General features: G+C 49.4%; 1 protein-coding gene across 4 annotated transcripts in view; it reads left to right on the top strand.

Annotated features, from left to right (window-relative positions):
* Positions 1 to 17142, top strand: part of PIEZO2 (piezo type mechanosensitive ion channel component 2) — a 256765-nt gene extending 239623 nt beyond the window's left edge. For 3 of the 4 annotated variants that reach the window (XM_069568658.1, XM_069568659.1, XM_069568657.1), the window contains 13 exons: positions 1023 to 1275; positions 2254 to 2386; positions 3416 to 3563; positions 3655 to 3869; positions 4612 to 4770; positions 5512 to 5659; positions 7093 to 7281; positions 7563 to 7655; positions 9095 to 9267; positions 11515 to 11643; positions 13058 to 13137; positions 14147 to 14330; positions 15657 to 17142. In XM_069568658.1, coding sequence (XP_069424759.1) covers positions 1023 to 1275; positions 2254 to 2386; positions 3416 to 3563; positions 3655 to 3869; positions 4612 to 4770; positions 5512 to 5659; positions 7093 to 7281; positions 7563 to 7655; positions 9095 to 9267; positions 11515 to 11643; positions 13058 to 13137; positions 14147 to 14330; positions 15657 to 15909 — 2157 coding nt within the window. In that variant the 3' untranslated portion in view covers positions 15910 to 17142. The remainder of the gene's footprint in view (positions 1 to 1022; positions 1276 to 2253; positions 2387 to 3415; positions 3564 to 3654; positions 3870 to 4611; positions 4771 to 5511; positions 5660 to 7092; positions 7282 to 7562; positions 7656 to 9094; positions 9268 to 11514; positions 11644 to 13057; positions 13138 to 14146; positions 14331 to 15656) is intronic. The other variant, XR_011252350.1, reaches the window with a different exon arrangement.
* The last annotated feature ends 9404 nt before the right edge of the window (positions 17143 to 26546 follow it).

The raw sequence follows: 26546 nt of genomic DNA, 5'->3' as shown, positions 1-26546 counted from the left end.
CTACTTGCTGGGCTGTTTCACACAGGCTTTTATCTATGTGGACTGTGACCAAGATCTTCCCTCTGCCTTCTGTCACCTTGCAAACTGCCAGTCCCTAACCCTCCATTTGGGGGAGGGGGGTCTTTCCTGAGTCATTGGGGTGTGATGAGTTTGCAAAAGTACATATAGGTAGATAATAAGCTTTCCTAAGAAAGCTGACCTTGCTTTGGTTTTCTAATCTTTTTTTTAAATTTCAGCATTGTTGATGTAGTGTTGTTCAGTTGCTAAGTCATGTCCAACCCTTTGTGACCCCGTGGACTACAGCACACCAGGCTCCCCTGTCCTTCACTATCTCCTGGAGTTTGCTCAGATTCATGTCCATTGAGTCAGTGATGCCATCAAACCATCTCATCTGTCACCTTCTTCTCTTCTTGCCCTCAATCTTTCCCAGCATCAGGGTCTTTTCTAATGAATTGGCTCTTCCCATCAGGTGGCCAGAGTATTGGAGTTTCAGCTTCAGCATCAACCCTTCTGATGAATATTCAGAGTTGATTTCCTTTAGGATTGACTGGTTTGATCTCCTTGTTGTCCAAGGAACCCTCAAGAATCTTTTCCAGCAACGCAGTTTCAAAGTGTCAATTCTTTGACACTCAGCCTTCTTATATCCATACATGACTACTGGAAAAACCATAGCTTTAACTGAAGGATCCTTTGTTGATGTATAATTGGCCAGTGAAATTGTAAGGTATCAGAAGTGTATATGTGGTGATTTGATAAGCGTATATATGGTGAGAGGACCCCCGTCTGGTTCGTTGGCACATCCACCACTTCCTCGCCTGCCTGTTGGTCGGTGTTTGGTGGGAACACTTAGGTCATGCTCTCCTAGCAGTCTCCACTGTCCAGCAGTGTCATTGGCTGCAGTCGCCCTGTTTGACGTGTGGTTTCCTATCCTGAGGGACATGCTGGTGGCCTGGATGTCACGGGGCCGAGTCCCAGCCTCTGTCTGGACAGCGGGCTGAGCTGTCCCTTTCCTGCCTCCTCAGTGTCACGGCCTCTGGGATGAAGACGACATCGTGGACAGCGGCTCGGACAAGGGGGACTCGGACGACGAGCTGTCCCTCGGCCATGGTAGGAGGGCCTCCTCCGACTCGCTCAAGTCCATCAACCTGGCTGCATCCGTGGAGTCGGTACATGTGACCTTCCCAGAGCAGCCGGCTGCCGTCCGGAGGAAGCGCTCCAGCAGCGGCTCCCAGACATCACAGGAGTCCAGCTTTTCCTCGAATAGGTCCAAGAGAGGTATTGCCGCACAGTGTCACTGTAAGGACCCCTGAGTAGAGTTACTCCCTGGTGCCAGGGATCAGGGGCAAGGGAGCTGGGTGCTGTCAAGGCAGCAGATACTGTGATGTGAAATGAATGTACTTTGTAACCAGACCAAGTTCAAATTCTGGCTGAGCTGTGTGTATAGCCTGGGGCGCTCACATCCCTGTCTAGGATGTCTGTCTGAATTCCCCAACTCCCGCCTAGCACAGAGATTTCACATGTTGGTGAAAAGTGACCAGCACGCTGCCTCATACCTAGTGAGTGTCGGACACAGGGTAGTTGGCAGTCATACCCAGAGATTCTGCCGGGTGTGCCCAGAGTGCTGTACATCACGATTTATTTTGAAAGTACACTTCTATTTGATCAATAGGAACTTTGATGGAACTATCAAAGGAACTATGCCAAACCACCTAGTTATTTCCTATGTTAGTTACTACTCTCTTACTGAATAGCCAGTGACAGGAAAGTACATGTGCGTTACGTCGCCCCTCTTGGGGTAACTGCGCTGTTGTATTGACAGTGCTCCTGTCTGCAGCTCTCCAGACCCTCTGTATTCATCTTTTTTCTGGCCAACACTGGCAGGCCATCTCATATTGGTTTTATAGTTAGAGAAATTTGGTCCTGAAAAAAGGCATGGTCCTGGACCTAGGCTAGAAAACCCACAACCAGAACCTGGGACCCCATTGAGCAGGAGAAAAACTGCTCCCCAGTCTAATTCTTCCTGGGACAGAGGTCCCACAGCCACCCTAAGGAGCCAGGTGGGTGTGAAAGCCCACGGACGCCTTTGGCTGTGGAACCAGAGTAGGGGCTACAGATCCCAAGTTCTCCGCCGCTGTTCTTACAGGCATCTGTGCATCTTGCCCTCTAACCAGCCTCCAACTGTCCCTCTGCCGTGGAGGTGGCAGTCTTCTGACGCACAACTCAGGGCGCATCTCAGTTCCTTCTTGTCTCCAGGCAGCACGAGCACCCGGAACAGCAGCCAGAAAGGAAGCAGCGTCGTGAGCGTCAAGCAGAAGAGCAGACGGGAACTTTACATGGAGAAGCTGCAGGAACACTTAATCAAAGCAAAGGCCTTTACCATAAAGAAGTGAGTGAGTGCGTGAGGATACCTGGGGGCTGGGGGCACCTCCTCAGCATCAGCCAAAGGCAACCTGCTTGAGAAGTGACCTCTCCCATCAAAAGTGTCATCAGCTTCAGGCAGAGCAAAATGCCCCACTGTGATATTGCTTTCAAGATTCACTTTCCAACAGGATGATTCGTTTTTATATCCATTGCACTTCTAAACACACTAGCTGACGGTATATAATTCCAGGCACACGAATGAGTCCAACCAGACAGGCAGTGAAGTCAAATTGGAAGGTTCTTGGAGATATGCTCACCCTCTAGAGGGAAACTGAGGTGCACTCAAGAAGTGGTTTGTCCTTCATGCAGCCCAAGGTCACCAGCCAAGGTCACAGGGCCCCCCTCCCAGGTATCAGGGAGGCAGACCAGCAGCAGATGGGAGTGAAAACAGGGCCGGTGCCTCAAGGCTGGCCCTGAGCCTGAGCTCTGAGACCAAGGGCTGTGCTCACCTGGACATGGTCTTGAGTTGCGAACCATGAAGAGAAGGGGCAGAGGCTTGGCACACAGCCGGAGTGGAAGCACAGGGATGAAGGAAGCTGAGCCCCAGAGCCCAGGATGATGCCTAGCCCCGGGGATGAGGGCGGAAAGGGGAGGAGCTGGGCTCCCAGCTTCTACCGGGGCCCAGCAGGACCAGGGGGTCCTGTCACTCTCACCGCAGCCCAGGCCCTCGGGTCTCGTTACACCTTTTGCAGAAGAGGAGATGAAAGCACACAGGGCTCAGTAACAGGATCCAAGTCTCACAGGTGGAGAGTAACTGAATCAGGGCACAAACCAGCCACTCGTTTCCCAGGCTACCACTCCGTTATGCTTCAGGAGAGAAGCCTTGAACTTGCACAGAGTCTGTGTCAGAGCAGGGGGCCCTGCCCCAGCGAAGTGTCCTGAGACCAGAGCAGGGGAGGGCGAGCTGTGCGGGAGGGCAGCAGAGGGCACAGTGATGGGATCTCTGGCAGGTCCTGCATTTCCACCCACCCCACACTGGGCGTCTGTCCCATAGGACCCTGCAGCTCTACGTGCCCATCAGGCAGTTCTTCTACGACCTCATCCACCCCGACTACAGCGCCGTCACCGACGTGTACGTGCTTATGTTCCTGGCGGACACTGTGGACTTCGTCATCATTGTCTTCGGCTTCTGGGCCTTCGGGGTAGGTGGGGAACTAAGGCCACCGCACCGCGGGGATGAGCGATGTTGTCCTGCGGGTGCGTCCAGGCCTGAGCCTGCGGTCTCCTCCCCAGAAACACTCGGCTGCAGCCGACATCACGTCCTCACTGTCCGAGGACCAGGTGCCAGGGCCCTTCCTGGTGATGGTGCTCATTCAGTTCGGGACTATGGTGGTGGACCGGGCGCTCTACCTCAGGAAGACTGTCCTGGGAAAGGTCATCTTCCAGGTCATCCTGGTGTTTGGGATTCACTTCTGGATGTTCTTCATCCTGCCTGGCGTGACCGAGAGGTGAGGCCTTGGGAACTGGAGCTGTGGGGCCACTTTCCTGCAACCCATAGGGGAAGGAAATGTTTTGTAAGGATAAGCCCGTAGGGAAGGAGAGGATAGGGGTTAATCAGTACCACTGCAAAGTCAGGGTTTAACACAATGCAAGTGCATTGTCTTACAGCTCTGCAGGCCAGGGGGCAGACCCAGGCCTCACTGGACTGAAATTACGATGTGGGTGGGGTGACGGTCCTTTCTGGAGAGTCCCTGGAGAATCCATCTTTTGACCTCTTCTAGCTTCCAGAGATGCCCAGGGTCTCCTCCTCCTTCTCCAAACCCTGCATCTCTTCCCTGCCGCGTCTTCTCCTGCCCACAGTGGAGCGAGGTTGTCCGTCTAAGGCCTGTTTGTGGGGCCCCCTGGGCAGCTACACTTCTTCCCGACCTCCAGGTCCCCAAGCCTAGCATGTCTGTCAAGTCCTCTTGGCCGGGGAAGATGATGCATTCCCAGGTTCCGGGGGTGAGGACGTGCCCATCTTCGGGTGGGGTCTGGGGGCATTCTTCGGGTGACCACACTGCCCTCCCAGCTGTGGAGGATGTCATTAGCTTAGGAATGACTCCTGCCAACCGAATGCGGCTGAGACGTCTGTGATAAGGACCTGCCTTTAGAAGCCAGAGGGAAGATGAGGCTTTTCTCTCTCAGCCTAAACTTGTGTCCTTCTGTACCGGAAGAGCATCCCACCCTGTACTTTTCTGTTTTCTCACCCAGGAAGTTCAGCCAGAACCTGGTCGCGCAGCTGTGGTACTTCGTCAAGTGTGTGTACTTCGGGCTGTCCGCCTACCAGATCCGCTGCGGCTACCCAACTCGGGTCCTCGGCAACTTCCTCACCAAGAGTTACAACTACGTCAACCTCTTCCTGTTCCAGGGGTGAGGGTGCTCGATGCCATCCTGGCCACGCGCAGAGTGTGGGGGGCCAGGAGGCAGTAGGAGTATGGGGGCGGCAGAAGGCAGATTGCTTACCATCTGAGCCGCCAGGGATGGGAGTGATTCTGTGGCCGTGGCAGGAGGGGAGCCTTCCCAGGTGGCACTAGTGGTAAAGAACTCGCCCCCCAGTGTGAGATGTAAGAGACATGGGTTCGATCCCTGGGTTGGGAAGATCCCCTGGAGGAGTGCAGGGCAACCCACTCCAGTATTCGTACCTGGAGAATCCCATGGACAGAGGAACCTGGCGAGCTTCAGTCCATAGGATTGCAACAAGTCAGACACGACTGAGCAGCTGAGCACACAGCACACTCCCATTCACAAGAGCATCAAAAATAATAAGATACTCCAAGATAACTTTAGCCAAAGAAGTGTAAGATTTGTACGAAGAAAACTATAAGACTTAATGAAAGAAATTGAAGACACTTTCAAATGTATTTATAAAAGGAATTCCAGTTTTTTAAGACCATCAGCCAAAAAAGAAAGAAAGGGCAAATACCATTCCTTAACAGACTGACTGATAATGAAAAGCAGTTGTATTCCATGTTGAGTTTTTACAGTAACAGTGACCTTGAGAATTTTTCTGAGTTGTCAGGGCTGACAGTCAGGACCTTCATGAGCCTGCAAAATTGTCCAGCGATCGGGCCAGCCCACAGCTGTCCTTCTAACAAGACTTGGTTTCTACAGGTTCCGCCTTGTCCCTTTCCTGACGGAGCTGAGGGCTGTGATGGACTGGGTGTGGACAGACACGACCCTGAGCCTGTCCAGCTGGATCTGCGTGGAGGACATCTATGCTCACATCTTCATCCTCAAGTGTTGGCGGGAGTCGGAAAAAGTAAGCCAATAGCAGTGCCTCAGCCGTATTTGTGTCTTTTAGATACAGGCCGATTATAAGATTGATAAGAACTTCTGCAAGTTTTGTGGCCCAATAAATGAGGCAGAACCCACCGGGACCTATGAACACCCCATTGACTTCATCCTGCTGGAGTTAGGAATCTGGACCTGCCGCTGCCATAGCAAGAAGAGCCTCCAGATGATTCTTCTTCTGGCAGATGCTTATTGTGTTGTGAGAAGAGGTGACACAGTGCTGGACCACACAGTCATTCTGAAATGGCTCATCTGGGAGCAGGAGGGGGTGAGATGTGCTGGAGGGAAAGTGGTCCAGGTGTCTGAGACTCAGGTTTACCCTCTGAGTCACTCTTCGATGAGGGACAGAGGAGTGCAAAGGAAATCAAAGTGAAAATATCTGCTCATTCTGCTAGGCTGGATTTTAAGGTTTAGATGTGGATGGAATTATGATTCCATCAATCCGAAAGGACATCAACCCTGACTATTCACTGGAAGGACTGATGCTGAAGCCGAAGCTCCAATACTTTGGCCACTTGATGCGAACAGCTGACTCACTGGAAAAGACCCTGATGCTGGGAAAGACGGAAGGCAGAAAGTGAAGAGGGCAACAGAGGATGAGATGGTTGAATGGCATCATCAACCCAATGGACATGAACTTGGGCAGACTCTGGGAGATGATGAAGGACAGGGAAGCCTGGTGTGTTGCAGTCCATGGGGGTCGCAAAGAATCGGACATGACTTAGCGACTGAACAACAACAACATGATTATTCAAGGGATTTTTCAAAAGTTTACCGTACATGTGTAGTCCAGCCTCCAGAGTACCCCTGAAAGGAGACAGGTCCCACAGAAGCAGCATCTAAGTATGGAACAGGTGTGTAGACCCAAGCAGCCTCCAGGACACATGGCGGAGCTGAGCCCTCCACTCGCCTGCAGGCTGAGCTCCGGGCTGGGGAGCCCGTGTGATGCAGCAAATGGAGGTGATTCCAGCTTGGACAGTGTGGTCCTGACAACATGTGTCACAAAAGAAGTTAAAATGTTTTCCACCCGCCAAGGTGGGGAGGAGCCCCTTGAAAGGCACAGTTTCAAATATTCAGGAATTTAAAGTAAAATGTCTTTCTCCCACTTGATCCCTTAAAACCAGGGGTTTATTCAGCAGACGCTTTGGTCCCTTGGTCCACAGGTCTGCCCCCAGCAAACCCACAGAGTCCTTTTAAGGAAAAAACCACTCAGGCCCCAGTGGACCCTGTGGGGGTCACAGAGCAGGCTCCTCACAGCCCAGCATTACTGCCTCCCTTGTTCCCGGGCTGGGACTGGGTGCTTTCTGAACAGATTCAGGACGCAGTCCCGGGCAGACTTTGTGGTCATAGTGCCTGCCCCTCCTGGGGACACCACCTGAGCGTGCCACCCTCCCGTTGCAGAGGTACCCGCAGCCCCGGGGGCAGAAGAAGAAGAAGGTGGTCAAGTACGGGATGGGGGGCATGATCATCGTGCTGCTCATCTGCATCGTCTGGTTCCCGCTACTCTTCATGTCTCTGGTCAAATCCGTCGCTGGGGTTATCAACCAACCCCTGGACGTCTCAGTCACAATCACCCTGGGCGGGTACCAGGTAACCATGCCTCCGGGTCTCCAATCCCCCTCCCCTCTGTGGGTCCTGGTCGAGCGCAGCCCTCTCCCTGACCACCGGATGACTTACTGAGGTTCTGTGGATCCGCATCTCCTGTCTGAATATTGACAGTTCTGCAAATATGTGAGTTAAGGTACAGGAGACAGGGAAGAGAGAGCCCTGCACTGGCTGTGGGTAATACATAGTCTAATATTGTTCTCAGAACCCAGGATGCACAGAAGGAATTTCAAATATTAACCGCCCCGTGTGTCTTTGTTTTCCAGCCTATTTTCACAATGAGTGCCCAGCAAAGCCAGCTGAAAGTTATGGACCAGCCAATGTTTAATAAATTCATTAAAGCTTTTTCTAAGGACACTGTAAGTAGATGCGTGGAGCTGGTCTCTGTGAACAGCTGTCACCTTGGCCAGCTGACTGTCGTCACCTTACTCACCACTTGGCCACGACCTGAGCTGGAGGGCAGGACTTCCCGGGGATGATCAGTTGTTACACTGCAGGTTCCTGGCCACTGGCCACTTTGATCATCTAAGATGTGGTGTCTGTATTATTGGACATAAGTGATAATGAACATAATTCTGATTAAGAGAATCTTCATGTTGAACACAACAGGTGCTGATCCTTTTCAAATCTCTAAAGTTTTTAAATCGTGGTAGATATTTATCCCTTTGACTGGGAGGTCTCCTGCAGGAGTCTATCCTAAAGAAGTCGTTCAGAATATGGGAGAAGCCCCAGGCAGGTGCCTGCTTGTGACAGCATCCTCCCCATTCATAAGAACTAGGCAGCTTGGGGATTCAACAAGTAGGACTGAATGAATCAATTATGGCAGATTTTCCAAGCAACTTCCTTTCTAATAAGATGATAATTATGAAGGTGATTTCATGGCATGAAAATTTCTCAAAATGAAAGAGATTTAAAAGGATGCCATTATTTTAAAATTGATTTTAAAAATTAAGACATGCATCCTCAACTGTATAGAATGGGAATCAAGTTCTGATGGTGGAATTGAGGCTGATGTCATCCTTCTCTCTGCATTCCATGCTTTTAATACTATGACAGCATGACTCTTCATGGTTGAAATCGGCTTTACAAATGATACTTTTAATTTAAGTACAGTGATTAGGCAAACAGATGCTTTTCCCCATTGTGGAATGATCGGCCTGTAATGCCCGCTGTCCACGCTAGTCTTGAGGAATACACAGCTGTGAGGAAGGGCCCAGATGTCCAGGGTGGATTAAACTTGTCTCTCTTATGAGAGGAATGTTCACCAATAGTTGATACATTTCTTATTTTTAGTGGGAAGGAAAAGATGACACTAAATCATCTGATTTTTCTGTACTGTTTGATTGGAGTGATTCCATGGCCTTGTGGGGAGGGGGCCTTCCCAGATGGCGCTAGTGGTAAAGAACCTCCCTCCCCCGCCCCCGCCACAACAGTGCAGGACATGTAAGAGACGTGGGTTCAATCACTGGATCAGGAAGGTCCCCTGGAGGAGGGCATGGCAACCCACTCCAGTATTCTTGCCTGGAGAACCCATGGCCAGAGGGGCTGGCGGGCTACAGCCCATAGGGTCGCAAAGAGCTGGGCACGACTGACTCGACCCAGCACCCGTGCGCGTGGGAGTAGCAGCACCGCCACTGGGGTCTGGTGATGTGACTGGAGCTCTTAGCGCCAGAACAGCCCAGACAGCGCGTTGGGATGAAAATCCCTCTGCACAGCCAGAGAGAGGGAAGGGTAGTCACCTTCTTGCATGTCCTCAGGGGTGTGGTCTATTTATGCAGCTGTGTTTGTGTGCACACAGGGTGCTATGCAATTTCTGGAAAATTATGAAAAAGAAGACATAACAGTCGCAGAACTGGAAGGAAACTCAAATTCTTTATGGACCATCAGCCCTCCCAGTAAGCAGAAAATGATACACGAACTCAAGGACCCCAATAGTAGCTTCTCTGTTGTTTTTTCATGGAGTATTCAGAGGTAGTTACTGGATTTCCGTGCATAATATCCCCCTTTTCCCCAACCTGAACTTGGGGTGGGGGTGGGGGGCATGGGAGTTTAGAAACCTCAGATTAACGTGGATCTGGGTTTATGTTAGTTCTCAAGTAATATCCATTCAATGCCACAGCTAATGTTTTTGTGTGTTATTAAACAATGATTTGCCTGAGACTTATTGGCCCAGCGAGAACGTCTCAATTTTCCTTTTTCTACTAACTTTAGCTCTAAAGCCTCTGACAGTGAGGTCAGTGAGTAAAAGAGAGAGGTGGAGAGAAAATAAATAGAGTCATGACTCATAGAATGAAACTGAGTCGGGTGAAGCTTGAGATTTCCCTGAGCTTGGGGTTTGGTCTTATAACACAGGACCTGTAGCCCCTGGAACCCCGAGTCTCCCTTGCCGGCCCGAGCACTGGGCAGCCCCTGTGGCTCTTTTCTCCAAGCCTGAGCTGGGGGAGCCCCTTGGGCAGGCCCAGAGGGGGAGAGCAGGGATATTCCTACCCTCCCCCCACCCCCAACATGAGCCTCTGGCCAGCCTGTGGCCACCACATCGCTTATCGGGAAAAGTTCTCGCATCCAAAAGCCCGACGTGTCTGTGGGGCTGTTTGGGGGCCTGACCCAGCACCTTGGCTGATGAGCTTTGTTTCTCTCAGGATTCCAGGCAGGTGTGGGGTAGGCTTGTTGGGTGCACAATACCAGCTTCTTGGCTGGAATTAAGAGAGAACCATGATAGGGAAGGAAGAAAGCCTTCTGGAATCTGAATTCACAGGGACATAGTAAAGAAGGATTTTGGAGAGGGAGAGGGCTGCTGAGACTTTAAAGACCTCCTTCTTTAATCTTATTTTCTCCTTTTAAATGTCCCAAACTCCCCACATGGAATTCAGTGTTGGCAAAAATGCCCTTCCTTTGAACAGCCACCCCGCAAAATTAAAAACCAATTTTTGATTGAACATTCTGTTTTTAATCGAGATAATGGACATGTGGCATTGTTCTAGTTGCAAGGGAGCAACTTGGTGATTTGATATTTATGTACTTTTCAAAATGGGCACCACAGTGTCTAGCGAACACTCACCACGTGGTTACCAACCATTTTCTCCTGTGATGAGAACCTTTAAGATCTACTCTTAGCAACTTTCAAGTATGCAATGGAGTTTTATTAAAACTAGTCACCATGCTGTTCATTATGTAACCAGGACTTAATTATGTTATAACTGAAAATTCATTCCCTTTAACTTCCTTTCATTCCTGAAATGAAATAATCCATTTCATTTACCACCACCACCACCACCACCTCTGGGAACCACCAATTCGTTCTCTGTATCTATGAATTCAGGTTTTGTGTTCTTATTTCTAGATTTCACACACAAATGAGATTATACAGTATTTGTCTTTATCTGACTTATTTCGCTTAGCCTAATGCCATCAAGGTTCATCCATGTTGGCCCAAAGAGTAAGATTTCCTTCTTTTTATTCCTGAATAATATTCCATCGTGTGTATGTGTTATACCTTCTTTATTCATGTATCTGAGTGCACACATTGCTTCTGTATCTTGGCTATTACAGATGCTGCCGTGAATGTGGTGGGGCAGATTTGTTTTCAAGTTAGTGTTTTCATTTTCTTTAGAAAAATACCCCAAAGTGGGATTGCTCCTATAGTAGTTCTATTTTTAATTTTTTGAGGAATCACCAACCTGTTTCCCACAGTGGCTACACCAGTCTCCATTCCCACCAACAGTGCACAGGGCTCCCTTCTCCCCACATCCTCACCAAATCCATCCCAGTGAAACAGTGCACAGGGCTCCCCTCTCCCCACATCCTCACCGAAACTTGCTGTCTCTTGCCTCTTTAGTGATGGCCATCATGGCCATTCTGAGAGATGTGAGGTGACATCTTATTGCAAATATTCTGTTCAAAATATGGATTCTGTGAGTCCTCGTGGAGACTAACATCGCTGGGCTAACCTAACGTGCCTCAGGGCCCTATTAGATGCTCAGGTCCACGTCTCTTTGGGTCCCCACACTCTTCCTCCTCACCTGTGATCGGTGTTGAAGGTGCTTGCAGCCTCCTTGGATATCTGAGAGGCTGGACGTCCAGGTGAGGTGGACAGAGAGGTTGGGGTTGACAATCGTGGACCCAGTGAAACTTGGTGAGATGAGTATTTCAGGAGTTTTAATCTCACCTGCAGATCTGTGAATAACCACTGACCTTGGCCTCTTCTTTCTTCTTTCACAGAAACATGAGTCTGGGTGCAAAAGCAGAAATAGCAACAGATAAGCTTTCTTTCCCTCTTAAAAACAAGACACGAGAGAATATTGCTAAAATGATAGCTGGCGGTGACACGGAAAGTTCCAGGACGCCCGTGTGAGTTGGTTATCGTTGTTAACACAATGACAGCAGGCGTGTGTATCTGGTACAGAGTCTCCTCTACAAACATGGGTGGGCAAGAAACTCAACCTACTCACTTGGGTGACTTGAGTGAGCCTGTGCTTAGAGCCCCAGGTGGGCTGCATCAAAGCCCCACCTGTTCTCCACCCACTCCCTCCGCCCAGCATGTCTGGGGAGGACTGAACTCGTCTCCAGGTGACAGACTTTGCTCCCACCTGGCATAATCACCAAAAACCAAGAAGAGTCCCTGGGAGACCCTTTTCTACCATCACCCCTGCTTCTGGGGCACTGAATCCCTGGCTAATGGAGAGGGGTGAGAAGGCAAAGGGGCAGATGGAAATTTGAGGAGGGAAATCTGTATCTTTTATATTAAGATCTTATATATAAGCTGTATCTTATATATTCCCTGCCACACGACACTGCACTCCAGACATCTAAGCTGTGATGTTAGAGTCTCATGTGAGAACCAGCAGGAGCAAACAACTGCTGCTAATCCCAAACTGCCCAGTGCCCAGCTCTGTCCCCATCTGCCCCAACCCAGGTCAAAGCACTGAGGGTGAGAACCAGCACCATGCAACCCTCAGACATGGTTCTGAAAGTACCCCATGTCAGGCACTCACCACCAAGGGCCCCCTGAGACCCGTCAGGCTCTCCCCATCGCTTTCTGATGAGAAAGCAACCTAAAGAGATGGAGCAGCCATGGGCTGAGGGCTCAGGTGCCAGTCCTCTCTTCCCTACACCCGCATCCTCATATCAGCTGGAGCAGCCCATTCCACTAGAGAGAATTTTGAAATCCTGAAAATTAAAATTGGAAGCGTGGGCAGATCTTAGCAAGAAAGATAGCCCCTTGCTTCAGAAAAGTCACAGGTGTGGAAAAATCTGTATAGCCATCTTTAAGCCATTAATTAGCTTGGTACAGAGGTGGCCTGAACATTTGGTTAGAACCTGGTGAATTTATTCAGCTTTGGAGACTTCCGATTTTAAGGGACACTACGTGTATTTACATTATGTAAAATATACATAGTGTATTTTAATACACTATGATGACTGCACACTGCATAATTATAGGAAGACTTTCACCATTATTTGTTTGAAATTAGGTCAAAAGTAGCAAAAAAAAAAAAATCATTGTTGCATGGTGATGCAGTGGTAAAGAATCTGCCTGTCAGTGCAGAAGACTCAGGAGATGTAGGTTTGATTCCTGGGTTGGGAAGATTCCCTGGAGGAGGAAATGGCAACTCACTCCAGTATTCTTGCCTGGGAAATCCCATGGACAGAGGAGCCTGGTGGATTATGGTCCATGGGGTCAAAAAGAGTCGAACACGACTAAGCAACTGAGTATGCAAAACAGCTAGAACTTAATTACCTCTTTTTTTTTCTTAATTCCCAGGACCATAGAAAGGATTTACCCGTACTATGTGAAAGCACCCAGTGACTCTAACTCCAAACCCATAAAGCAGCTTTTATCTGGTAAGAATGAGAAGGAATCGCTTCGGAACAGTTCTTATTCTTTCTTTCAATCAGCATCTACAGTTTGCCCTTGCAGCCTCTCTCAAGCTCCTTGCCAGGTTTCTTTCTCATGTGACACGGTTGACAAGAAGCCTAGGGCTCCAGGCTATATCCACCAGCAAGAGGGGATCACTTACTCACCCAGGGCAAGTTCGTCATCTTCCTTTCTTCATCAGTATAGAACGTGATTGACTGAAATCTATATTGAGTGACAGGTTAACAGATTTATTAGAACCTATTTACTTGCTTCTATTAGCAACCACATCTTTGGCAGAAAATTGCCTCCTACAGTGTTAATGCCAAAGGCCCCATGATAAAAACAAACAACAAAAAAAAGGAGGGCAAGAAATGGATGTGATTCAGCCCAAGGGTGACTGAGTGCTGGTAGTCAGGCTCCATCTATTACAGTTCTCACCCAGCAAAACTCAGCTCAGAGGTCACCTCCTCTGGGAAGCTGACCAGAAGCGGTCTCCCCAGGCTCACAGACCTTGTTGGTACAGGTGCTGTGGTGGTTGCCACGTGCCCATAAACTGGGCTTGTAGAGGTGGCCTTTCCCACTGGACCAGGCTGCGTGCAATTGGGTGACCCCTGAGCCCCTCCTGCAGCACCTTCTTCCTGGAAGATGCTCAATAAACAGGGCTAACAGGAAGGAGCCCGTCGATTCCATCACAAGTCAGTTATTGCGGTTTTTAAATGTCTAGTTAGTTGTTGGGACTTGTCAGCAAAGATCCTCCAGTGATGGGGTTCCCTTCTCCCTATAGCAGCAGGACTGGCCTCTTGGAGAGAAAGAGAGACCCCCTGTCACCCAGGCCCACCACTCCTTTTCCTCACAGAGTTGACATGCCCCTGTGCCCTCATCCTGGAACCCAGTGCCATGGGTACCAACCAGCTTGTGCCATCCCGGAACTGCTAAGTGCATTAAATCCTTAAACTCTCCTGCTAATCAGATTTCATGTTTCTCTTTCTCCAGAAAATAATTTCATGAACATCACCATCATTTTGTCCAGAGACAATGCGACTAACTCGAACAGTGAGTGGTGGGTTCTCAACTTGACTGGGAACAGAATCTACAACCAGGAAGCGCAGGCCCTGGAGCTGGTGGTCTTCAACGACAAGGTCAGCCCCCCCAGCCTGGGGTTCCTGGCCGGCTACGGGTAAGGAGCCGTTTTGCAATCGACGGTCATGAGAGGCCCCCTCTGCACCCCACCAGGCTGAGGACAGAAGTCTTTTATCTTCCTAGAATTCTCAGATTCTATAGCTGTGTTATTAGAATTCGCAGATCCTTGGCTCTTCATATTATATTTTTAAAATTTTATTGAAGTATAGTTAATTTACAGTGTTGTATTAATAGCTGCTTTACAGCAAGGTGACTGTTATACAGATATATGCATTTCTTTTTCATATTCTTTTCCATTATGGTTTGTCACAGGGAACTTAGTTTTAAAAGATGAGGAACCAGAGTCCCAGAGAAGTAAAAAAATGCTTTGGGTGGTCCTTCCACCAAACACAGGACCCAAAGCCATATTTGCTGTATTTCCAGCTTTTTTACTATTGCTTCCTGCTACCACACAGTTTGGTGCAATTTGGGGTTTAATCTAGAAATTGGGGTCAAGTTCTCTCTTTTCTGCTAATGTTGCCTTCTGACCTTAGCAGATGAGAGTCAGTCAGAAATCAATTTGGGACGTGCCTGATGCACTTCTCCGCCTTCTGATGCTTCAGTCCTCTTAACAGGCACCCCCCACAGGACACTGAGGTTTTCCACTTCCTAGAAAGAGCCTCTTAAGAAATCATTGTCTCTTCGGAATTTTATTATAAACACGAATCTCTGAGAAAGGCAGGGAAAAGTTCTCGATACAGAAAGTGTGTATAATAACAATTGCATTTCTACCACATATATCATGTAGCTTCCCCAGCTGGCTCAGTGGTAAAAAATCTGCCTACCAAGAGACACTGGTTCGATCCCTTGGTGGGGAAGATCCCCTGGAGGAGGAAATGGCAACCCTCTCCAGTATTCTTGCCTGGGGAATCCCATGGACAGAGGAGCCTGGAGGGCTGTAGTCCATGGGGTCTCAATGAGTTGGATACAACTGAGCATGCATGCACACTGCATAGCTCATGGATATGACGTATGCAGTAAAACCACCAGAAGTTCATACATGAAACTGTTAACACTGCTTGTCTCCAGAAGGTGAGATTTCAAAGGACTTTGATTTTTCAAGTCCTACAGTTCTGTACTGTGTAATTTAAAAAAAGAAAGAGAGCATGCATTACCTTTTTCATTAGCCAAAAAGTCAATGTTTTCACCAAAGTGGAATAATTTAAGCTTTGGTAAGTCTATCACATCCTCTGTGGCATTTGAGGGAAAGTGTTGTTATGTTTTCTCATGTGTGTGTGTGTGTATGTGTGTGTGTGTTTCTGTTAACCATATTTAACTGCCAAATACTATTTCTACCTCTTTTTCTTCATCTTTTTTTCCCTAGTATCATGGGCCTCTACGCTTCCGTGGTGCTGGTGATTGGGAAGTTTGTCCGGGAATTCTTCAGCGGGATTTCTCACTCCATCATGTTTGAAGAACTTCCCAATGTGGATCGGATTCTGAAATTGTGCACAGACATTTTTTTAGTCCGGGAGACCGGAGAGCTGGAGCTCGAGGAGGATCTCTATGCCAAATTAATATTCCTGTACCGGTCGCCAGAAACCATGATCAAATGGACCAGGGAGAAAACAAACTGACACCCTGGCCACAGACCGCGAGCCGAGTTAACGTGGGGATTTTCCAAAGAAAAAAAGAAAAGCACAATCTTGTCCTGCGAGCTAAGCGTTTCCAGTTCGGCAGAAACAGTCTCTGTGCTGACGGGAGCAGAAGGGCTGGGCTCCCTTTTGCCCCCAGAGCTGTGAGCCAAGGCGCTGTTGAAACATCCTTCGTGTTAATTCCGTTCCTCTGAAGTCGGGGCTGCTCGCCTGTCAGTCCATGGTGTCTCGCGTCCTGATTGACTGTGTGGAGGAGTCGCTGACAGGTCTCATCCTAGAGACACAGGACAGCAGGAGGAGGAAGGAGAGACCTCCTGGGTGGACGGTGCCCTCCTGGAGATACCAGGTCATTGCAACGCCACGCCTGGTGCTCGGCTGCAAAGGGGACACTGCTGTGGGGAGGGGCCAGGGGCCTGCACTCCGAATATGCAGCAGAGTCAGGGCTGAAGCCCCTACACATGTTTCTAGAGGGAAGGAGGGAGGGGCCGGTGACCCACGGTGACGCCAGTGGAAGGATAAGCCTCATTCTAAGCAAAAAGATAACCTTAGTGACACTTACTGCCTTACCTTAACTGAATACGAAATCTTTCCATTCAACACCAGTGACTTCTCAGGAAAAAAAAAAAGCAGCAAAATAAAGACATGGATGCAGTGTTGCCGAGGCCCCGTGGCTCTTCTGGTTTCAGAGAGTTCCTGCTTCCTGTAAAACCCCGACCCGGGAGACAGACAGAGATGCCACCCGGTGGAAGTGGGGTCCTTGGACGCTGTCACCTTTGCTGACTGAGGTCTGAGCTCCCCTCTGCCCCCCTCACCCTTGCTTCCTCCCGTTTCCATGACTCACAGCAGTGGTTTTTCCAGTATGTGACATTTTTTTCCCTATTTTTCAGGTCTCTCAACAAGTTTACATATTCCAATTCACATTTTTACATCTGAGACGGGTTTTTTTAAGTTCATAATTATGAAAGAAATATGTATATTGAGCTTGGGGAAATAAACAAACGGCCTTTTCTTAAATTATTATTATGGGTCATACAACGTCTTCATGAAATAACAATGTAGCATGAAAAATTGATGATTGACATGTAGTTTTCATTCCATATTAAAGGACAGTTTCTGAGAAGAATCATTGAATGGACTAGAATATGTCCCAAATAATTGACCCTCTGTAGTTTGGGTTTGGGACTGACTTAGAATAAAGCACATCCTGCAAAGACACTTTAAGAATACTCTTCCTTCTGCCTTGTTGCATGAAATAGGAGAAGCGACCTTTCTGTGCTGTGTGCCCAGAGCTAAGAACCCACTTCTGGTGGGTCGGTTGTATTGTCGGTTTTCTCATGTGGGTGCTCAAGGGGATTAATAAAAGCAGAAACGACTGGTAAAAAAATAAACTTCCCATGAGGAAACCATTACAGTGAATACAGAGCTTTTAAAACATATCAGAGTTCAAATGATGCCCAGTGTCTTCTAGAGAATCAGTGCAGACCTGTACCTCCGCTGTGAACGCCCGGAACCTGCCGCCCCAGCCCCCCACTTAGGGTAAATGCTTGTCATCATAGCAATAAATGCCAAGCACTCAGGGACCTCAGCAGCCTTCCTGCACGTTCCAGTTGGTGAATTCTTTCTTTTAAAGACATCGGCGGGGGATCTGGAGAGAGAGCATACAGCACATTTAGGGAGGAGGGGAGAGGGACTCCCTCTCACAGGCACAGAGGTCAAGAACAACAGGATGGAAGACAAGTCCCATTGTTCAAGAAAGAGCCTCGGGTGTGGAGGAGGGAGGACACAGAAGGACACAGAGATGTAGAAGGCCCCGTCCTGCCTGTGTTGGAGGGGGACTCACCCAAAGAAGGAGGTGGCTGCCTGGGACCCCAGCCCAGCCTGTCACCACCCCATTCAGCCAGATTCTCTGATAACAAGAAGGCGTCAGCAGGCTGTAACCAGCCACAAATAAGCACCAGGACCTGCCCGGAGAATGATGGACGCATGTCCCTTAGAATGAGTCCTCTGGAGACATCTTGGAGAGGGGTGTCCCCAAGGACCTGGGCGGTGGCCCTCCTGGCCAGTGAAGAGGGAGAACTAGGCAGAGAGCCCGTGAGGCTGGCCTCGCCCCTGGGGGCGCTGGTGAGCTGGTGCCCAGTGAAGGTCCAGCATCTGGATGCTTTATTCACAATTGCCAAAATCTCAGAAGCAGCCAAGGTGCCCTTTGGTAGATGATCAGATAAATACACTAGGTTAGAACCTAGATGATAGAATATTGTTATTCAGCACTAAAAAGAAATGAGCTCTCGGGACATGAAAAGACATGAAGGGAATGTACACGCATTTTACTCAGTGAAAGAAGACAATCTGAAAAGGCTACACACTGTGGGCTTCCAACTATATGATGTCTTAAAAAAGGCTACATACCATGTGCTTCCAACTGTATGATGTTCTGGAAAAGGCAGAACTGTAGGGACAGTAAGACAATTGGTGGTTGTCAGGGGTTGAGGAGGAGGGAGGGGTGAACAGGCGGAGCACAGAGGATTTGTAGGAGAGTGAATATACTGTATGATACCAGGCAGATGGATACCTGTTGTTAGAAATTTGTCCAGACCCATAGAACGTCCCACGCTGGGAGCGAACTGTAATGTGAACTACGTGTGGCCTTTGGGTGACAATGATGTCTATGTCGGGCCCTCACTTATAACAAGTGTCCCATTTGGTGGGGGATGTTGGTAATGGCATGTGTGGGGCCAAGGGTTATTGGGAATCTCTGTATCTTCCTCGTACCTCTGCTATGAACCCCAAACTGCTCTATAGAATGATTTCAATAAAAAGGCACCTGTAATGTTGATAAAAGCTCAGTGAGGGGCATGAATATGAAAGTGGAGAGAGACCTGGAATGTTCCGGTGATGCTGTTCCTCCCTGTGGAAAAACCCACGCAGGAAAGCGGAGAGAAGAGCCTCCCAGTCCTTCTTCTTTAAACCCCTTAGTTCAGTCATTAGTCCCTGATTAGCCCAGCATGTGGCTTCCTCTTGTGGCTCAGCTAGTAAAGAGTCTGCAATGCGGGAGACCTGGGTTCAATCCCTGGGTTGGAAAGATCCCCTGGAGAAGGGAAAGGCTGCCCGCTCCAGTATTCTGGCCTGGAGAATTCCATGGACCGTATAGTCCATGGGGTCGCAAAGAGTCGGACACGACTGAGCGACTTTCACTGTATTTCATACTGTGTCTGTTCCACTAGATCGGGGGAAGCCAGCCTGGAGACCCCCAACTGCCCTGAGCCCATCCTCCAACACCAGCATCCCCATGGGACTCCACTGGTCAGTCTAGACTTTGTCCCCAGAAGACTCTGAAGTGGCTCTGAAACTCCATCAGTTCAGTGGTTTTTACGCTACACCACACCTAAGTCCAAACTTCCAGCCCTTATTCTGTTTCCATCACACACTGTGGTCCCAGCACTTTGTCCCGTGTTACGTCTGTGAGGCTCTGCAGAGAAATAAGATGACAACATTGAGATATCAAAGCAAAACACTAACATGGAAATACCCCAGCTTTAAATGCCAGCCTCCTTTCACAATTTTTTCCAGGGAGAAACGAAAGTTAAAATAGTACATCAATTTAAAGTCCAGGAATGAAAGAGCATGGATTAAATCCTCTCACCTTCTAAGTAACAGAGAGAACTGTGTTCTCACCTGTCCCCAACTCTTTGCCCAGGAGGAACAGAGGCCACTTCAGGGAAGCGGCTCAAGGCGTCTTCTCAGGAACTTCTGCTCCTTCAGGTGTGAATTCCACTCTACACCAAGGTTCCGATTGGGCCTCATTTTTTTTAATAGTCCAAAAATCAGTAAGACCCACAGGGGTGCCCATAATGATCGAATTTCAAAAGCATTTCACACAAGTCCCAGCCAGTCTGGCTGTGCACAGCTAACACATGTCTCAGAAGCATGAAGGGTGTCCCCAAAACCCAGAGCAGAAGCTCGAGTAAAGCTGGAGAAGTCACACAGGTCCCAGACTGGCTGGGAAGCCTGTCCATCCAGCCAGGTGAGCAAAGTCCCAGCCCCTGACCGTGACCTTCACTCAGCGAAGAGCTGCAGCCTGATGGGAGAGGCATCCCAGCTCATGTCATGGAGCTCTACTTGGGGACAGGGCATCCAAGCCACGGATGTGGAGTAATCTTCAGAATTGCCTCCAGTTCCCTTTAAAAAAGACAGACTTCTGGACCTCACACGATGCCGCAAGTCAGACTCGGGGGCAGCGGACGAAGATCTATCAAGTGTAAACCTGGGTGATGCTGACATCAGCCAGATTGGAGGACTTAGCCTCCCCATCCTGGTCCTTAGAGGTGCTCTGGAGATGCCCGCAGAGCTGAGCGGTCCTGATTCCAGGCGGAAGATTCTGCGTAAATGTGAACCCTGCTGGCCCTCCGGCCGAGCCGGCATCTACCCTGGATCCAACGTTTCATCTCCCCACCCCCACGACAGGATGCCTGTCCCTAGGCGTCAAAAGCAACTGAGAGATGAAAGCCCTGAGAAGGAAGATCCATACCCGCATCGCATCCCTCAGCTTCCTGAGCACTTAACTTTCTCAGGTGTTGGTCAAATGCCTGATGGGAAAACTAGGTCAAGCCTATGGGGAAAACTGAAGAATTTGTGCAGCCTTATAAAATTGATGGCTGACAAGGGACGTCTCTAGGCTGGGAACCAAGTCATAACCTACCACTGGAAATATCTGCACAGCCTCACTAGTAAATGATATTAAGTGCAGTGTGGCTGGGGGCCCTCAGCCTGGGCTCTACCCTAGAGGGGGCAGTGAGTCCTCACTTGGTCTGGGCTCAGTAACATCAAGGAGGTTCTCAGACCTCAGGCAAAATCACACCCCCTCTGTCTCACCCCCACTGGATTAGACTGGAAATTATTTTGCAAAAAAAACCTACAATTGCATTAGAGAGAAGCCTAAAAGGAGCAGCCCTAAGGGAGGGGGTGTGTTGCCTTGAACTTCTGTGAAGAGTGGATGGCATCTGGAGGTGCAAGAGGAGAAGGGAGGGCCTGGGGGGTGCTTGGGCCACCAGGGACAGACACCATCTGGTACAGAGCCTGGAACACCTGGACTGACCCGATGCCTGGACTGCTGGGCCTGCCCCAATGTGCCCGCGGAACCCAGGCCCTCACTCCTTCCCAGGACACAGACCTCCAGGTGTGCAAGTGTAGACACTCAAGATCCCACCAAATAAAACTGGTTTCCATCTCCTAGCTGTTTTCTCTGATGTGTTCATCTGTTTAGATTGTTGGTACCACCTCCATCACGGCAAGCTTCTTTCAGGGAAAATTCTACATCCATCATGTTGTTCCATCTCCGCGTAGGAAGACTTTATGAGAACAGAGGCGGGTTGAGCTGTGGAAAGTTCTGGGATAACTCTCTGGATTCCAGTGCCTTTGACTGGCTGGCTGACGGCTTGGCCAGGCTGCATGCCTGCCCCTCCCCACCCCGGAGGGGCTGCCCGGAGCCTGCCCTCAGAGGCCGCCAGCACATACACTGAGTGAGCCAGGGCCAGGCCTTCCTGAAACACTAAGGATGCATCAGGGAGCCACACAGAGCTCTACTCAGTCACGAGCGATGCTGCTGGGGCACCAGGCTGATGCAAAGCGGTGAAATATTAATGAGCCTTGCAGATGGTTCATTGCTCAGCACCACCCTGTGTCTGAAGCAACTGATGACAAGCAGCCTCTGCCCTGTATCGCCCTTGGGGCAAGAAACCCAGAAAGCATATCAACTACCCCCCCCCCCCCCCGCCAAATAAAACAAAGAATCAGAAAATATCAAACAGCCAGAAAAATGAGGAGAGACCCTGTGGTGTCAGCGAGTGTCCTGAAAACAAAACCCCCATGCAGAAGGGGCAGGGGGGCCCTGCAGACAGCAGTCATGTGGGAGTCTGCCTGGGCTGCTGCCCACACTGGGGTCCAGCCAGAGTGAGCGCCAGGCTCAGGAAGGCTCTGCAGAGACACTGAGGCTGGGGGCAGGGGTGGGGCACAAGGGCCACAGGGAAGGTGCGTGGGCTTGGCACTGCTCTGTGGGCTCCTGATGAGAATGATCCAGGAAGTGAACCACAAAAAGGGATATCGGTCCAGCTTTTCCAGACATTGAAAGGATAAAGAGGTTACATATTATGAACAAATGTAGGTCATTTTACAACTTACGCAAAATGGGAAAAATCCTTTTAAGATAAGGATTGCAAAAACTGACTTCAAATAAAATTTTCAAACCTCCCCAGAAATGTTCTATGCCAATTAATAAATTGAATTCATAATTGAAAACTCTCCCAGAGAAAACTCCAGGCAAGATGAATTCACTTGTGGATTGTGGCAAAAAATTTAAAAAGAAATGCCAATCCCTACATAAAGTCTCTTAGAAAGTAGAGGAGAGAAGAATCCTCAATTCAAGGCCCATGTTACCCTGATTCCAACATCATCACAGATGCTTCAAGAAAGGGAGAAAGACAGCCCTCACAAGCTCAGACACAGAAATCTTTAACACAATTTAGCAAATCCAATTCAGCAGTGCACTAAAAAAATTCATGATCAAGTGGGCTTAACATCAGAAAAAGTCATGGTAATTCATCACATTAGCAGAAGTTCAGGTCCATCCACTAGGTACCCAGGGGAAGGGTCACCCTGAAGTGTCAGCCTTAGCCAAGTTGTACATAAAGTAAAAAGACACAAATGCCACTATGTAGGCAATAATTCAAGAAATCCATGAGCCTTTCTTGGAAAAAGAGAAATTTAGTTAATAAGGGATAAGTCAAAATCATTTTTTTTAAAAAAAGGAAAAATGATGGTTTAAAATTAGTAGTGATAAGTTCTGAAGCATTTAAATATAAATTTAAGAGTAAGTTTTTCAGACAAAAAAAAGAACAGGGATTGTGGTTAAAGAAGAAGATGTCAATGTTACAACCTCAAACATGGAAAATTAATAATAGAATCAGAAAAATATTAAGAAATAAGGGTCCGGGTGGTGCTAATTTTCCCATATTTCAGAGCAAGGAACTGACAGAAAATATCAAAAGCTGAAATAGTTACATGTGAAAGCATACACAATCCAATGTATTTTAAATGTGAGATCTTTTAGAAATACATATCTTATTAAGAAACACATCTAAATTTCAAAATTTTTTTTAGCCTTCCTTCTCTCTCACTAAATTCCATGAAGATTAAGTGTCACACTTTTATTTACAAATAGTAACTAGGAGCCTGTCCTGAAGTGAATTCGTACCTGCTGGTCCCTTTCCCAGTTTGTCCAGAGGCCTGGAGTGATGGTCATGGAGGAAATGCTTGTTTCTGAAGATGAGACTGAAGAGAATTATTTTATTCTTTGTACTTTTGGGGTTTCTCGCTGTGCTTTTTTTTAGCACTGAAAATTACATAATTTTCATAAAACAGAAAATTACATAATTTCTATGAAACAAAACCCCAAGGAGGGAAGCAGAGCTGCATCCAGGGTGGAAATGCCCTCACCCTCTGTAGCCAGGCTGGGCACCTGGGGGCCAGTGGGCAGCAGACATTTGGGCATTTCAGCCCCGGGTGCTGAGCCGGTCCAGAGGAAACACCAGAAGTGCACACAGTCACGCCTCCCATCCCACCTGCCACTGGCTGGATGACACCAGCGGCTCCTCTGCTGTTTCCTGGAGGCACCACTGTTTTCTTTTGGAAGTGAGGGATCTGAGCCATGGAATTAAAAGCTCAGCCTAGCCTCTTCGTGAACCTCCTGGACTCTGCCGCCTGGTACCCGCCAAACTGGTGTGGAAATGTCCTCCGGGTATGATTCCTGCCTGAGTCTCCCCCACCCCATCCAACTCACCGACACCCGCCAGGCACCCAGACCAGCGCTGTCCAAGGGGCTTTCTGTGGCCAGGGACACACAGGGCCACCCAGGGCCACCCAGCATCTCAGACGTGACAGTGTGATAATGAATGAAATAAATGAATTTTATTTCCTTTGTGTCCACTTTAACAGTTCCATGTGGCTACCGTGGGGCAGCAGGCTTGGAGGCGGGACTGCTGCTACTCTGACATCATGAGGTGCTGGGGGGTGGGGGCAGAGGGACAGTCTTGGTTCCTGACAAGGGACAGCACTCTGTGCCCACGCTAGTGGGGACATTGCGTATTCATCCCAGTGCTGGGGCGCTACCAGCACGTACAGGCAGCTGGCTGAACTGCAATGCCAGTAACATTCCCCAATCCCCCCCGAGATGTGGCAGGTGGGCCAGGTCAAAGCTGAGCGGAGACCCCGGAGGCCCAGCTGGTCCTTGTCCACCAGTCAGCGTCAGGTGTGACATGGGGCAGGAAGAATAAGAGCAGACAGACACAACAAACAAGGTTAATAAAGCCTGTGTCTGTGAGTGAGTGCACTCATGTGTTTGTCCAATCAGCTGTTTAGACAAGTGTCGCCCATCCTGCGGTCCGTTCTGTGTCCATCAGCAGTGACCCTGCAGCTGGTCCTGGTGAGGCGGTCCTGAACCCGCTCCACAGCGCCACCTGGTGGCCTGGGAACTCGGGTGCTGAGCCCTTGAGCGGAGACCTTCCTTAACAAACCTTCATTATTATTATTAAAATCAGCATCTTTACTTCACTTCTCTGAAGGCTTATTCACATTTTCATTTTAGAGTGCAAATAAGAATAGGGTAGAACATATTTGAAAAGTAGTCATTATTGTAAGGTCTATAAGTGACATATAGTAAATGAGATAAAGAATTCGATACACTCGTATTCTGAAGAGCACACAAATTCAGGTGAAAAGTGCAGGAATCATAAAGTGATGATCTGCTAGACTTGTAATCTTGCATGACCTGCACAGCTCTATGACTGATTTAAATTTTTTTTAATTTTAAAAGACACTGTTCATAAGACACTGACAAAAAATGCTCAAGGTCCTCGTAGGAAACTAGGTATTTCAGGCAGATTCACGAACCTAAGTTATTAAGCCAGAAAGGAAAGAGAGAGGGGACAGCCCACAAATAAAGGCTGTTCCCTGAAAAAAAAAAAAAAAAAGAACAACCTGAAAGCTGAGAATTACATTTTATTCAGCTGAGTTTCTGAGGACTTCAAGTCCAGAGGCAGCTCCTCAGGCAGCTTTGAGGGTCTGCTCTGAGGAGTGAGTGGGGGAGCCAGGTTATAGCTAGCTGGGGCTGGGGAGGTGTTTGCCACAAAGACCAGGTAGTCAGAACAGCAAATGATTGCTGTTAAGAAAACCAGGGGGTTTCCCAGGTGGCTCAGTGGTAAAGGACCCGCCTGCCGTGCGGGAGCAGCAGGAGACCTGGGTTCGGTCGCTGGGTTCGATCCCTGGGTCAGGAAGATTCCCTGGAGAAGGAACTGGCAACCCACTCCAGTATTCTTGCCTGGAAAAATCCCCACGGACAGAGGAGCCTGGTGGGCTACAGTCCATGGGGTGGCAGAGTTGGACACAACTGAGTGACTCACACACACCCAGAGGACCAGACCTCTGCTTCCTTGTGTGTGGGAAGATTCGAGATCCCGGGCTCAGAGACCATCCGTCCGACGTGTCCCCTCAGGGCTCACACTGTCTGGGACGGGTGGGGGCGCTGTAGGGGCCGATGGCCACTTGCTTACTGCCCCTCCCACCGCAGCAGCCTTCCGGCTGTTAACTGAGTCTGGTTTCTCTCAACTCTCTGCTCCCCTCCCACTCTGTGTCCATCCCCGCCCCCAAGGGGACCACCCCCCAACCCCGCCAGCTCAGTGAGAAGCTAGATCAGCACCCTCAGGAGAAATGCGGTTTTCTGGGCAGTGGCAGGCCAGAGCCGAGAGGCCGGCTGGCACCGGGGCGTCGGAGCAGAAGGATCAACTCCGGCCCCCATCCGTGAACCCAGAACTAGACCCCAGGCCCCCGGGGAGTTGCCCCAGGACGGAGGGGGCGGGGGTAGGTCGCAAGTCCAAACAGGAGAACTGCTGCTGCAGGAGGCACCGTTCACACCTGAGCCCAGGTGTGCGCGCTGCCCCGTGGTGGGGTCTTCGTGGCGGCACAGGGCCAGCGTCCAGAGGTGCCTATGCTCTGAAGGGCATCCCTGGGTCACCCGGAATTCTTTAAGTTTCATCTTCGTATTTTGTAATCGAAGTGGAAGTGTGATGGGGCCCTGGCGGAGGCATTGGGCCTCGGAGCCTCAGCTCTGAGGGGCCCCACCTCTCAATCTCCCCTGGACTTTCCCTGCCCTGCTCACTCACCTGTGGCTACCCCCGCCCCCAAGGTGTCCTGCAGGATCTTGCCCCAACTTCCGTCCTGGGGCCAAATCCTCCCACCGACCCCCACCCTCAGGAGGGCAGGGCGCGCATTACATAGGGGTCTTCCATAGTCGCACTCAGGAAACATCTGAGTGATGTCATGTGAGTCCACAGGTAACCAGGGTGCACACCAGGTATTAAATGCCAACCTTGTCACTTTGGCTTCCTTACCTCCTCACTTAATGGAACAACTACTCTCCTGATATACTGAAGTGTGCTGAAGGCTCCCACCTCCCTGAGGCCAGAGAGCACGGTCTGACAGTCACTGGTGACGGGCACCCTGAAAAGCTCCCCGAGGTCACAGTAACCCCCAGGTGGGGCCTCAGGACCCCCAAGAGCACGACTTACCAGAAC

Source organism: Ovis canadensis, chromosome 23, assembly GCF_042477335.2.
Source record: "Ovis canadensis isolate MfBH-ARS-UI-01 breed Bighorn chromosome 23, ARS-UI_OviCan_v2, whole genome shotgun sequence".
Lineage (NCBI taxonomy): Eukaryota > Metazoa > Chordata > Mammalia > Artiodactyla > Bovidae > Ovis > Ovis canadensis.
This window is presented reverse-complemented; position numbering and strand designations above follow the sequence as displayed.